The 14,932-nt window shown below is 33.3% G+C and overlaps 1 protein-coding gene across 1 annotated transcript in view; it reads left to right on the top strand.

Annotated features, from left to right (window-relative positions):
- LOC145665165 (lactase/phlorizin hydrolase-like) overlaps nucleotides 1-13,408 on the top strand; it is a 60,494-nt gene extending 47,086 nt beyond the window's left edge. Inside the window, exons 17-23 of the mRNA XM_081732448.1 lie at nucleotides 82-265; nucleotides 3,331-3,425; nucleotides 3,924-4,071; nucleotides 5,902-6,050; nucleotides 7,789-7,923; nucleotides 11,080-11,186; nucleotides 13,024-13,408. Coding sequence (XP_081588574.1) covers nucleotides 82-265; nucleotides 3,331-3,425; nucleotides 3,924-4,071; nucleotides 5,902-6,050; nucleotides 7,789-7,923; nucleotides 11,080-11,186; nucleotides 13,024-13,156 — 951 coding nt within the window. The 3' untranslated portion in view covers nucleotides 13,157-13,408. The remainder of the gene's footprint in view (nucleotides 1-81; nucleotides 266-3,330; nucleotides 3,426-3,923; nucleotides 4,072-5,901; nucleotides 6,051-7,788; nucleotides 7,924-11,079; nucleotides 11,187-13,023) is intronic.
- The last annotated feature ends 1,524 nt before the right edge of the window (nucleotides 13,409-14,932 follow it).

Raw genomic sequence — 14,932 nt, 5'->3', positions numbered from 1 at the left:
CAATGTCAACAATCCATGTAGTGATGTTAATTTAAGTATAATTTCTCTACGTTATTGGTTTTGCATTTTCTTTGCTTGAAGGTCAAGTTATGGTTAACATTTAATGAACCCTGGACATTCTGTGTTCATGGATACGATCAAGGACTGGATGCCCCTGGACTCAACAATCATGGCATTGGAGAATACCTATGTGCTCACAATGTCCTTAAGTCTCATGCTAGAGCCTATCACGTATACGACCAGGAATTCAGGGAGACACAGCAAGGTAAGAAACCAATATTATTCATCTACGATCAACCAGATATTAATCGGTATTATAACTGTAACGCATTCACAAATTCCTACAGACTACTGTAAACTATATTATAAACAAGAAGAAGGAAGAGAACAAGGATGGAAAATGCTGACCAGCTGAAAGGGGCTCCAGCATCTCATCTAAATAGTATACAAGTAACAGTAGTGTGGACGGTTCTGGTAACAAAAACATTGAAATTTCTCAATATACTGCTGACATTCAGCACCCAAGCCTTGCAGAATGTGTCTATTCACACGCAAACTACTTTTATATTTAAAGAAACACTAAACGATCAGCATGTATTCCTAGCTAATTTAATATGCATCCTTTTCCACAAAGACTTTACTTTGATGAGCCGCTCCTTGTATGTTCTAGAGAAAATTAGTAAGTTTATTACAAATTAACTAACTAACTACCGAAAACGTTCAACATAAGGTAGAGGAATTCTCCAGCATAGCTCACCAAAACCTTGTTTGAATTTTCAATATAAAAATTTCTTACAACTGTATTTTGAGCCCCAGACATTCTGCCGTTATGAGCGCACACAGGAAGAACAGTACATAAAATATTCTCTTGCAAAGAAAAAGTTATGAGAAGGAACAATAACTATAGAATTTGAAACTATCCACAATACCCATTTTGTAACACGTAACCAAGATATGAATCTAATCATATCAAGCTCTCCTCCACTAGTCTAGTGGCTAGCGCGCACGTTTATGGTGTACGAATTCCTGTATTTGATTCCCGGTGAAAAAACATTGAAATTTAAAGTATTATGGTGGTTCGGATCTCACCTTAAACTATAGGTTCACGTCTTACATAGTCTCGGTGCTGAAAGGGGCCAATAACGTGCTGTAGGGGAGGCGACGGACGCCGAAGTAAAGGGGGCGCAAAATTCGAGAAAAAATATTTTATATATATATATATATATATATATATATATATATATATATATATATATATATATATATATATATATATATATATATATATATATATATATATATATAAACGGTACTAAAACAGTGATAAAAATGGCTCAAAATCAAGGAAAAGCAGGGTTTATTTTTGAAAATTTTATTACGTTTCGCGGCAACCATGGTGGCGCTTCGTGACTCTCTGTCGACCTCACTCATATATACAGGGGCGCCGGCGTATACTCTCGCCCCGGGCGCTGATTTACCACGGCACGACACTGAGAGGCGTTAAACTTCAATTCAACCAATTATCTATATCAAATCACTCAACTGCAGATCCAGTGCCCCTTTCAAGAATCAGCTAAGGGCGACAACTCATACAAAAGAACAATCGTGCAGCCAAAAGAAATCCAAAAATATAGCAAATACCAACACAAACAATAACACAAAGAAAGACTAACAAAATAGTTTACAGCAACTACCTAAGACTGAAGTGAATCTAAAGAAACTATGAACTTGGCGGACACCACAAGTCTCTTCTTGAAAGCAAGATTGATACTGAAACAAAAATGTCTTCAGTTATATCTGTACTTAACACTACCACATAACTGGAAAACGTAACTATATTACAACATTGGAGGAGAGTCGAACAGTAAAAGAGAGTTCAACACTAACATCCCCATATAAAAATTCAGAAGAACTATTAGTATTGAAAACTTAATACTCCATCTTAGAATCTTGTCGGGGCCGACTTCCTCTTTCCCGGTTAGTTGTTGAATGCACATCGTTTCGAAAAGCAAATATTCACTTGTAGAAGAATATTTATTAAAATAGCTTTAAATAGAAATGGAGTTTGACAATTGAGTTATTCGATTGCATCGAATGAGTTTCTGTATATTTCACACTCTGTGTTTTTGTTTCGAAGGATATACATTAATTTGAGACCATTTTAAAGATCCTTTTCTATCACCTTACTACTTACATTAAACGTGCAGTAATAATGTTATTTGAAGAAACTATCGGCACATCATATTGGATGTGACTGTGTTTATTTCAAAGCTCTTAACTTGAAAATTGATTAGGGATACAAGGTAAAATATACATTCTGATTAGGGCAGTAGCGCCGCGAAACAACGCCCCTGGCAACAATGAATTTACGTTTCCAAGTACCTACTTACCATTGTAAAATCATTTGTATTTTGTTTCCATCCATCTTGCTCCTTCATCCAAATATTATATCAATAGTGGTCGCAGATACATATTACTATGTACAGGCTTTTTTTTTAAATTGCACCTTTTTCAGGAGTTCCCTCATAGCTATATAGTTAGCGCACGTGCCCCTAGGCCAGAATACCCGGGTTCGATTTCCGGTGAAAGCTTGTAGTTCTAATTTCACGTTAAGCTGTAGGTCTACATCTCATATAGTGTCGGTGCTGTAAAGAACGCTAAACTGTAAATCAAATCAAAATCAAATTGCACATTTTGCTCAGCCTATAATTCTAGTTAAGTTACTTGTATGAGTGTGCACATGTTATATTCTTCTTTATTTACACAATAAATTGCAATAAAATTCTACAGTGTTTCTTCATAAAAATACGGGAAATGTATCTCCAGTATACCATCACCTCACCACGGTCCTGACTGCGATTCTCATATGAAAGTTCATATTCTTCTTCCGTATATTCTGAGAACATTCTTTGGACGACCAAAGAACTAGAAAGAAGAAAATGTTAATAAAGTAAAATATTATTCAAGAAGTACTACATAGAGAGACGGGAAATTTATTTGCAGCTTATACTGAATACAATTCGCTTCTATACTTTGAAACGAGAAATTTATTTAAGAAAGGTTGTGTAATTGATTTATATTTTAATATCGTCCTTCCTCATTTAATATGTAAATGTTCATTACATAAACATTAGATTTAGATTTGTTATTACAAATGCCGAAGGATGAAGCTTAGAAACCTTAGAACTTCCGTTTTGTATGGTATTACTTTTTCATGTGGGAAAATGTTTCCACTAAAAATATTATTTACTAGTGAGATAAGAACTACACTAAGAAATCGTATTTCTTTCATTACATTATTTTTAATCATAATTATTTCATTTCATGCAGGAAAAGTTGGCATCACCTTGAATATAAATTGGCTTGAACCAAGGACCAACTCCACTGAAGATATTGAGGCAGCAGAAACTGGTATTCAATTTGCGGTAAGTCTAACGAAAAGAAATAAATTATAAGTTTACATAGCTTTTACTATACAGGTGAATCATGTACTCTTTATGTTGAATATAACAGTCCGTTTTAGTACAAGACTATATAAGAAATGAACGCAAACCATAACACAGGTCTTCAATTACTCATGCATATATATTTGCATCGAACATTTTGACTGTTACAATACTGCAGATACCAATGCATTGGAGTGATAATGACATGCATATTAGGATTTTAATATTAATAAACTGGATCATTCGGAAACGTGAGATTTAGTATTTCCAATATCGATATTAAACTCATTCGCAATAGAATTAAATATTTTTTTTACGTAAAACCATTATAAATATTTATATTTAAGTTCGAGATTAATTACAATACTGTTTATCAATATTTCCTCCCTCAAAGAGATACATTAAATATCATTATAAGTTTGTATATTTCTACTCCAACATGACAGAAAACTTAATTTATTCTTTGTATTGTAACAGTTGGGTTGGTATGCTCATGCAATTTATACAGAAGAGGGAGATTATCCTCCAGTGATGCGACAGTTGATCGACCAATACAGTGAAGAAGAAGGACGGCCAAGATCCCGATTGCCTGTCTTTACCCAAGAAGAAATCGACTATATCCGAGGTATATTCATCTTAAAACTACTGTAGTTAAAGCAAAAGTTATTTTCCTACCTTGAAATACATGAAGATCCTTGTTCAATATAGTAACTCAGCACAAGCAAGCTTGTTGTTCGATATAGAAATTACGCACTTGAGTTCGAAAGATTTTGGAACACTTGGACGATTTTACATAAATTTTCAAACTAATTAATAAGACTATGTATCTTGAATATATCTTAAGTAGGAAGATAAGAAGTAGGCAGTTTTTTTTGTATAACATTTTGAAATTAATTAATAAAGTAATTAATCTATATGCCTCGAATATGTCTCGTTACAGGGAGATAATAAGTAGGCAGTTTTTGCATTAGATTTTGAAAGTAATTAAAAGCACTATCTATCTCATATATGTCTTAATGCAGGAAGATAACTAATAGGCAGTTTTTGATAGGATTTTGAAAGTAATCAAAACACTTATGTCTTGAATTTATCTTAATGCAGGATGATAGCAAGTAAGCAGCTTCTTTTATAAGATTTTGAAAGTAATTTAAAAACTATATGTCTCTCAAATTTGTCTTGATACAGGAAGAAAACAAATAGATGTTTTTTGTTTACAAAAGGTTTTGAAAGTAATTGATAAAACTTGTGTCTCGAGTATGTCTTAATGCAGAAGAGATTTGAAAAGTAATTAATAAAACTATATGCTTCAAATATGTCTTGATGCTGGAAAATATAAAGTAGGCAGTTTTTGCATAAGATTTTGAAAGGAATTAACAAAAATATGTGTCTCTAATATGTCTAGAAGCAGAAAGATTACAAGTAGGCAAGTTTTTGAATAAGAGTTTGAATGTAATTAATAAAATTATATGCCTCGAATATGTATAACTGCAGAAATATCACAAATAAGCAACTTTTTACAATAGATTTTGTAATTGCAAAAAAAAAAAAAAAAAAACCTGCGTGCTTCGAATGTCTTAATGTACGAAGATAACAAGTAGGCAGTTTTCTAATAAGATTTTGAAAGTAATTAATAAAAATATATGTCTTGAATATGTCTAAATGCAGGAAGTAATTAATGTCTTGAATATGTATTAATGGAGGAAGATAACAACTAGGCAGTTTTTGCATAACATTTTGAAAGCAATAAATAAAACTATGTGCCTCGAATATGTGTTAGTGAAAGAAGATAACAAATAGGGAGTTTATTGCATAATAGTTTGAAAGTTATTAATAAAACGATGTGCCTCGAATGTGTCTTAATGGAGGAAGATAGTAAGTAGACAGCATTTTGCATAATATTTTGAAAGTAATTAATAAAACTATGTGACTAGGATATCTTAATATAGGAAGGTAACATGTTAGCAGTTTTTTCTAGAACTATCATGTAAATTTATAATACAGAGGTACAAAAAGGAGGGCTGTTCCAAATAAGTCCAAATAAGTCCAACTTTATTGCAAAAGACATGTCTAAGCAGATATGCCGCTCGTAACATTAAAGCATACGTTTGAAAAGATTTAGCACATAACAGAACTTATGAGTAATATTTTCGAAAGCTGAAACTTGGAAATGAATTTACATTGGGTCTCGTCGATTGGTCTGGTAAAATTAATTCACAGTATAACTTTAAAATGTGGTTTGGATCCTAAAGAATCCAATTTATAGTTGCAGCTAAGGTTCTTTCATTTGAATACAACTAGTACGTAATAATTTATTACGTAGTAGTTTTATCGAAATTGTATTCAAATGGTCAAATTCTATATAAAATAAGAATTACTAAATGAAATTAGTGTAATAGTATTTATTGGTTATTGACGAAAATGTATTAAAAGTCTTCTTTATAATTATTTACTAAAGGAACACATGACTTCCTTGGTCTTAACCACTACACGACTATGTACGCTGAGGCAGGAATTGAAGGACCCAATCCTTCATGGGAAAGAGATCAAACTAACGTGCAGACCTTTGATGACTCATGGCCGGGATCTGCATCAGATTGGTTGAGGGTAAGAAATCATTTTTTAAATTTAATACTATATAAGGATTTCTCGTATTAATTAGATTTGTCGCTGAGTTGCAATTGGTTATCTAATTTCCCGGAAGCAGAGTTCGATTTTTTCTAAAGGCTGTGTATAAAATACACGGTGTGTACCTGGATTAAATACAAACTTTATTTTTTAATGAAGAAGTGTCATAGAGTTATAAGATATATTTATGTATGAGATATAAATGGAGTCGTTACAGGTGTTTTCGAGAGAATCGCTCAGACAAAATTAAATCTTCAGTAATTAACTTCATTTTCTGAATTTTCTCAGAAGAAACAAAAAAATCTATACTGTAGTATTAGTATTGAAATTTTTACTTATGAAATGGGAATCCATTTGTTATAGCCATTTCAAGCAAAGTAGCAGCTTTCAACGTTTGGTCACTAATAAATTATTTGTATTTTGGATAAGGTTTAGAGTAAAACTTCTTGTGATTTCCTTTAAAAATATACTATTTAAATTTGTTATCAATAGGTACAACAGCGATTCTTTCAACAAAAGAAAATACAAAGCTTTTCTTAATAAGTAGCTGCTAATGGCACATAAACTTTTAATAACAAATGGACGATGGTAGAGGTGGATTCAGTATAAATGGGATGAATCACTTGTATTGAATCTTAATCCCTGTTTTATCAAGACATTTTCGGCATCCGGTTCAGAATATCAAGGGATAACTTTGGAACATATTGGATCGCATATCTTATACCTAGCTGTATCACATTAATAGCCTTCACAAAGCTTGCCGCTATTTTTTTTATTAATTTTAGTTAGGGACGTCATGAATTGCTATGCGAAAAGAAGACCCGTAAACAGTTAATAGTAATGTTAATAGGGCTTTACAGATTCTATGTGATTCACTATACGTTCTACATTGCCTTGAGGTTGTTCACTAAAATTCAAAAGAAGTGAGTGGAGCGTAGTAGAGATCCTCAGTACTGATTCATATGGACTACATCACATAAATCGTCTATACCATTTTAAAGAAAGAAATTGACGTTTCTTTTCATAATCACAAACTGTTACTAACCTTGTAATTAATGGAGAAATGTTGTATATCAACTTTTTTCTCCTTCTTGGTATTTGCACAATAAAAAACAAATTTGCGCTCAAACAAAATAAACTTGAGTTCCTTTTCCTAAAGAGTACTAATTTACATTTCCAGAAAATCTGTACAGTAAAAACAGAGACTACAGAAGATCCTTCCTTCTCCAAACGGTCAACATTTCCTTCTTCTCATATAAGATGTTCAGCATAGAGAAACATGCTGCAACAGAGAATAGGCATTCTACACAAAGATAACACATTTGATATTTTAAATAGATGTAACAAGTTGAAAAAAAAATAAAATAATGCATCCTTTGAGACCTCTAGAAAGCAATGACACATGCTCCAACATGTTCACTTTTACTTTTTTGTGTCAGCATATTCTATGAAGCTTCTTATATAACAACTGAGTATGCTACTGGTTTATATATCGCGAATACGAGCGATCTTTAGTTCGAATACGAGGAGTACTGAGCCTAGTTTACGACTGAAGTCTTGTGCTATAAAACTTGAGAAACCTTAAGCGCATTTACCTCGAAACTAACAATTATTGCATACTTGTTACTATTCTAGAGACTTCATATTATCCTGATTGTATTACCATACATTATTTGTACTTGTTTAACATTTTACAATTATTTTATTTAATTCACAGGTTGTTCCATGGGGCTTCAGGAAGATTCTCAACTGGGTGAAGAACGAATATAACAATGTTGATATCTATGTGACAGAATGTGGCTTCTCTGATAAAGGAGAACTCAACGATACCGGACGAGTAGATTACTACAGGGTTAGTCACTTCTTCGAATTCTTTCATATATTGTGCAAAGATACTGGAAATAGATATCTCTATTGTATAGTTGTTTCCAATGAAACGTTAGGTCTAGATTATACACATGGGGAACCGGTCAAAACCCCCACAGCCAAAACCCCCACACTCAAGAAATGTCAAAACGCCCACACAAACGGTCATAACCCCCACACAAATGGACAAATCTCCCAAACGCACGAACGGTCAAAACCCCCACAGCCAAAACCCCCACACTCAAGAAATGTCAAAACGCCCACACGATCGGTCATAATCCCCACACAAATGGACAAATCTCCCAAATACACGAACGGTCATAACCCCCACAGCCAAAACCCCCACACTGGTAGTCGGTCATAACCTCCAACGGTCATAACTCCCACACAAATGGACAAAACAGCCACACATAGCAACGGTCACAATCCCCACATAAATGGACAAAACCCCCACACAAATGGACAAAACTCCCACATGCAGAAATAATTACAACTGCCACACAAATTGACAAAATCCCATACTCATGTATTGCCCTTGTACTTTTTAATAACATCTTTTATTCCACTTAAACTGATGTTGCAACTATTCTTCTTGGGCGTCAGAGCCGCAACAAAGACGTGAAATGACGATCATTTCAGAGTGTGGGGGATTTGTCCGATTTTGTGGGAGTTTTGTCCATTTATGTGGGGATTATGACCGTTGCTATGTGTGGCTGTTTTGTCCATTTGTGTGGGGGTTTTGACCGATTGTGTGGGCGTTTTGACATTTCTTGAGTGTGGGGGTTTTGGCTGTGGGGGTTTTGACCGTTCGTGCGTTTGGGAGATTTGTCCATTTGTGTGGGGGTTATGACCGATCGTGTGGGCGTTTTGACATTTCTTGAGTGTGGGGGTTTTGGCTGTGGCGGTTTTGACCGTTCGTGCGTTTGGGAGATTTGTCCATTTGTGTGGGGGTTATGACCGTTTGTGTGGGTGTTTTGACATTTCTTGAGTGTGGGGGTTTTGGCTGTGGGGGTTTTGACCTAGACCCTACACATGCACCTGTACCATTTACATTTTTGTACTAACCTATCGTACTTTTGTTACTTCAGTTTTCTCTTCTTATTCTACACGGTGCATTTATTCCTTATTATAGTGTCATGCAGAGTGAATTTATTTTACTGGTACGCCTTTATTTATAAGTGTATCTGTTAAAACATTTCATCATGGGAGGTCTCCTTCTTGGTCTAGTGCTTAACTAGAGGGTGCACCTTTTGTATATGAGATCCGGGTTAGTCTCTGTGGAAGAGCATCGAAAGCACTACAATGATTCAGATCACACTTAAAACTATATAAGTCTCGTGCTAGGCAGTGTTAACGAAAGATTTAAGTTCAAATCAATGTTACATCATGGAGATGCAGATGTAGGTGAACGGATAACCCTACGTATCTGTAGTAAAATGTGTCTTTTCAATCATATTCTAACAAGGTGTTAATAGTAATTAATATATGACGTGCTTAAAAATTATTTAAGGCATAATAGTAGAAAAATGTATTTTGTATCTACTCTATATGACCTCTTTAATATTATAAGGATTTTGTATTGGAGGAATAGAAGGAATGTGTGTAAGTAACTATCTCTACTATAGACTTAAATTATTGTATTCAGGTCTTCTGTTAGATGACATTCCAGAACGTAATTTCAACCTATCCCTTTACTTCAACTCTCTAAATGTACCGTTTTATATTTACCTTTGACCGTGTGAGCTACACAAGGAACATGTAATAGTCATAATTTTATGAAGTAAGATACTGTAACCATTCAATGAATTCTGAATTTTTGGAACCACAATCAGTAACAAATATTGCCAGAAACTATTCTAGTTGTTTAAAGACTGTTATTCACAGTATTATTCTCAAACCGTTAACTGTTGCTTTTTAATAAAATTTACTCCTCTGTGGTGGTTTCAGAATCAATCTCTCAACTAAAATTATCTGGTGTTGCAATAGAAACAAGTGAAATAATAAATTATATTTATCAGACAAAGAATGAAACCAAAAAAGTATTCATACAGCAAAATTGGTGTTAATGGCACTTACATTCCAAGGAAAACTATCTTTGACGTTTTTCCATTTTGTGGTTCCATCAATTCTACACAGCGGAATTCAACTTGCGTTAAGGGGAGGTCAACATAGGCAAAAGCTGAACGATGGATTTCATTATATACATATTTTAATTTAATTATCTAACGTTTTGGAGAGTTATCTTCTAACAAGTGTCATGGAAATATTTGAATAATGCAAGCATAAACAATTTATCTTTTGCGTATTACTCGCAGATTTAATAGAATAAGGAAAATACACATATAAATATTGAGGATTAAATTTAGAATTGAAGACCTCGATGCAAGAAGGAGACAGCTCCAATTTTACATTTGGTTCAAGATTGCAACAAAACTTCCTTAAAAACTTATTTTACTCTGGCCTCCAAACTTTTGTGAAGACAGTGTATGTTATTATAAGGTAAAACCTTTCTTCACCAGAAGTTTGAAGGCGAAAGAAAGGAGAACAAATTTATTTTTAATGAAGTTTTGTTGCAATCCTGAGCCAAATGTAAAATTGGAGATCTCTCATTCTTGCACCGACGTCTTCAATTCGAAACATACTGTATGTAATTACTCACGAAGATGGTTTTACTTGGTAAAAGATTTTCCAAACATTTCTTAGATCTGTTTTTTAATTTCTAAAATAAAAAAGTAGATTTCTCAGTCTCGACATGATGAAAGAAATGCTAAAATATTATGTAGTTTGCTAAGAAAACCATGCGTTTTTTACCTATCGACTACAGATGATTCGCCTATTTCCAATGCAAGTAAGTGATAAAAACATCCGAAGAAGATATCTGCACCTAATATTGCTATAATGAAATCTAACTTCAGTTTTCTACTACTTGAAACAGCTTTAATCATTTTGACAGCATAAATCACGACGTTTATAAACTATTGAATCGAAAATAGGTTTTCTAATAAAGCGGTCATTGTGTTTGGGGTTTAGAATGTTCAAATTTAGATTCCTTTTCTTAAATAGGACGTGAAATACAAAAAAAAATATTTATACTACCTTATATGACATACAATCATGAAACATTGTTTAATATTTTGTTTAGGGTTACATCAACGAGATGCTGAAAGCAGTAAATCTCGATGGTGTCAACGTCAGAGGTTTCACTGCTTGGAGTCTCATCGACAACTTTGAGTGGCTTAGAGGATACACGTAAGTTTTTTTTAAAAAAAATTTCTGTAATGATAGAGTATAGTTGAAGGGCACGGATGATTATTAAAGAAGAAGAAGAACTTTCATTAAAAGAAGAAATTGTAGTTTAATGATTTCTCACAACGCTGTGAATTTGAAGTCATTCTAAGGTTAAGGCTTAATTATAAGTTTTTACAACTTACAGTCATTAACATTTCTTAAGTTGCAATAGCTAAGATAATTATTTTTGATCTACTAATTGTTTACTAAATTTCGATCTCTACATTAAAAGCACATTTTTTGTACAATTACAATACACTTTATTTTCCGAGCGTATCTTAACTTATAAAATGAATAGCAATAAGTCTCAATTCCTTTCCAAATAGATATAATTTCCGATGTGTTTCTCAAATATACAAACTGTGAAAATGGTTGGTTGTAGTAGACCAAGAGAAATCTCTTGAAAAGTGGAGTATCTCTAATGAAAACATATGTAGAGCGAGAAACAAGATGTCAGAAAGTAGTACGCGGAGACAGAAGAAATGACAATCAAGAACAATAAAATTAATTTTTAACACATTTAGATGAGCTAAAACTGAAGATAGGTCTACATGTAAGCAATTTCCCATCCTATAAAAACATTACGTATCAGTACACATATGTATGGAATTGAATCCTATTATGTTCAAACTAGTTTGCTGAGCAACACCAGACGCTATGGACTATCGAAGAACACATGATGTAAATTAAAATAGAAGCTATCAGCGCCGCAGGAATGACATTCACCACTAGAGACATTGAAGCTAATTCACTGGGAAACAACAAGTTATTATTTCTACCTTTAAAGCATGTCATTTGAACGACTAACGCTTATTGTAGTTTTTGACATCTCCCGAACAGGAATTATAAAAGTCTGTATATTAATTTACATGACAAATTTTAGATAGGAAAGGTTAGATGTTGCCCTAAGTGCGAAGAAGGAAGAAAAACAGAGATTGAAATATTTGCAGAGAATATTAATTATAATTAGTACCTAGTTAAAATCATATCAAAATAGATCTTCATGTGTTCTATACAAATATTTAATTATTGTGTTCGAAAAATATTTTTAATAATTTTACATATTTGCTAAACTTGGTATTAAAGACGTTCAAATTCTGATGTTTAATCATAATCATCATAATGTTGTGCATATTCATTCTATGCTATGCATCAGTGAGATTTTGTGTTGTGCAGTTTTTAGAATCTTCTGTATAACACACGTCCAAATTTTAAATTACGTGGAGAATCACATAATCATATCCATTGTAGAAAATTGGAATTATCAAAATTTTCATTAACTATTTTGTAAAGAAAGGTTTGTTGTCTAAATGCTGAATTCCATTTTAATGAATGCATATGTGGAATACTGAACTATCAAAAATACACAGCTTTCATGGTTTAATAACTGAAAAAAGTTCCCAAAATATGAGGAACATGCAATGATCTCCATGTCTAACAGATTTTAGTCATATAATCTACTACAGCTACATCAGACACCAAGCTTCATTATATTCATATATACGTATGTTGGCGTTCTTACCACCTTTATTAAAAGTTCTCATCACTGTTTTAGTTGTTCTTTACGAGAGTTAACCCCGAGAGTAAAAGCAAAATGTAGTGCAACCAAATATTGCAAATGTTGCAATTCAATTAATAGCCAGTGTTCTTCCTTTTTTATGTCACTGAAGTTTAGTAATTAACATAAGCAGCAAATTATCATATTAGATTCTTACCATGTAGTAAAACGTGTTCTTTGAACTATTCCGTCTTCTTCTCCTGACAAATTAATAATATATTTTTTAAAAATAATTTTCAGGGAGAAGTTTGGTTTATACTACGTAGATTACGACGACCCAGCCCGTCCTCGAACAGCCAAGGAGTCATCACGGGTGTACGCTCAAATTATTGCAGATAACGGTTTCCCTGCACCAAATACAACAGCACATTAAGAAAAGAAATTGTTAGATTTTCAGTGGAAAATAATCCTTGTGATTTTTTTTCCATTGAAAATAGTAAACATATGCTCTCTTTCCTATTTGTAAAGAAAGATCTTGAATTTCTAAGTGAAAAGATTGCTAAATAGTGCAAACATAGAATTTTGTTAAATTTCACTTAAATACATAAAAATGGATTTTCTCAAATACATTTGTACGCAACTGTAGTCAACTATGCTAAATCTTCTAATGTGTAAAAATTGCCTGTATCTTATTATGTTGAAAATAAATTATAGCTCATAGTTTAAAATTCAGTGGTTATTCTCACTTGTCACAGAGATCCACAGCTAACATTCTGTTTTAATGCCATGTGCTACCTTTCTCACCAGGAGAATATTACTACTACATAACGTCGTAAATTCTGTCCTTAACCTTAATTAGGTATTTTACAGGACAGTATTTTCCAGCAGGAAAACGTCCTTACGAAGCCTCATCACTGCAAAATTAAAATACAGTTAATTGTACGGTATTTATGTGATATCTTCAAATAGATAAAAGGTAATCGAAAAGTGGAACAAGAGCTCGCTAGACAATATTATTTTACATGAGATACCATTATCACGACTCACTTATCTGCTTTCGATTTCCAGCCATTTAGAAAATCGGCATTTATTTTCGCGTTTATAAATGGCTGCAAACGAAAATCTACTAGGTGGTTCGTGATAAGGGTATCTCATGTAAAATAATATTGTCTAGCGAGGTCTTGTTCCACTTTCCATTATCTTTTATCTATTTGAAGATATGACATAAATACTGTAAAATTAACGGCATTTTAATTTCACCGTGATGGGAACTCTTAAGCAACCAGGGGAAGTTTGTACCGAAAATTTAAGGTTTAGACTGGAGACCGATTTGGATATTTGATTATCTGTCGAAGATCAGATAACGTGAAGATTTTCTGGTTGAGTGGTATCATGATAAATGCGTGGAGTAGTATCAATGCATAGACTTCTGCACCATTAATTATGTTTCTTTATTTTATTTATTTTTAACTTTTGGGTTTTGCATCCCAGAAAGAAATGAAAGATAACAATGAAACAAAGGGTCAATGAATGTAAGAACAATATCTTGAACGGAATTCGAACCCGTGACAAAGAAGTTTTGTAATTGCCGTTCTAAGTTCTTAGAGCCTTGACTATGGTTACAAGCACGAATAATCCCATGAATGGATTAGCATAAGACTAATATGGAAACCTATGTAATTACCATTAGGTTGGTGAGAATGAAATATCTGCTCAAGTACGTCATTCTAAAGATAAGAAAAAGAAATGAAAATTATAATATCTGGTCAATCAAGACATTCACCTATTACAACTACACACGTTTGCCATTTCTTAGCCAACAATTGGATTCCGTACCAAATTAAGTCTGAGGTCTGAGATGCTAAGTTATCAACCGCACGATTTACCCCTCGAGCATCAGGTAAGGTCTTCCCTTTGAAGATACCATCAAGATATAGCAAGAGATTGCTAGTCGGCGGAAGAAACGTCAGGAGAATACGATAGATGTGGAAAGGTTTCATACTGCAACTTACAAAAGGTCTACAACATCCTGTGAGCGACATTTGTGTGTACGTTGTCCCGCAGAATGAGGATACCATATCTTTTAAAGATTTCTAGACGATTGCGGCCAAAGTGAGGTGCATTTCATGGCCTTTAGCACTATGACGATTCTTAGTAATGGTTTTACCTCACAGAAAGACATGATGGTTCAACTTTATCATAATTGTCA

The sequence above is a fragment of the Thermobia domestica genome, chromosome 11 (genome assembly GCF_964235325.1).
Source record: "Thermobia domestica chromosome 11, izTheDome1.hap1.1, whole genome shotgun sequence".
NCBI classification, from domain to species: Eukaryota; Metazoa; Arthropoda; class Insecta; order Zygentoma; family Lepismatidae; genus Thermobia; species Thermobia domestica.
This window is presented reverse-complemented; position numbering and strand designations above follow the sequence as displayed.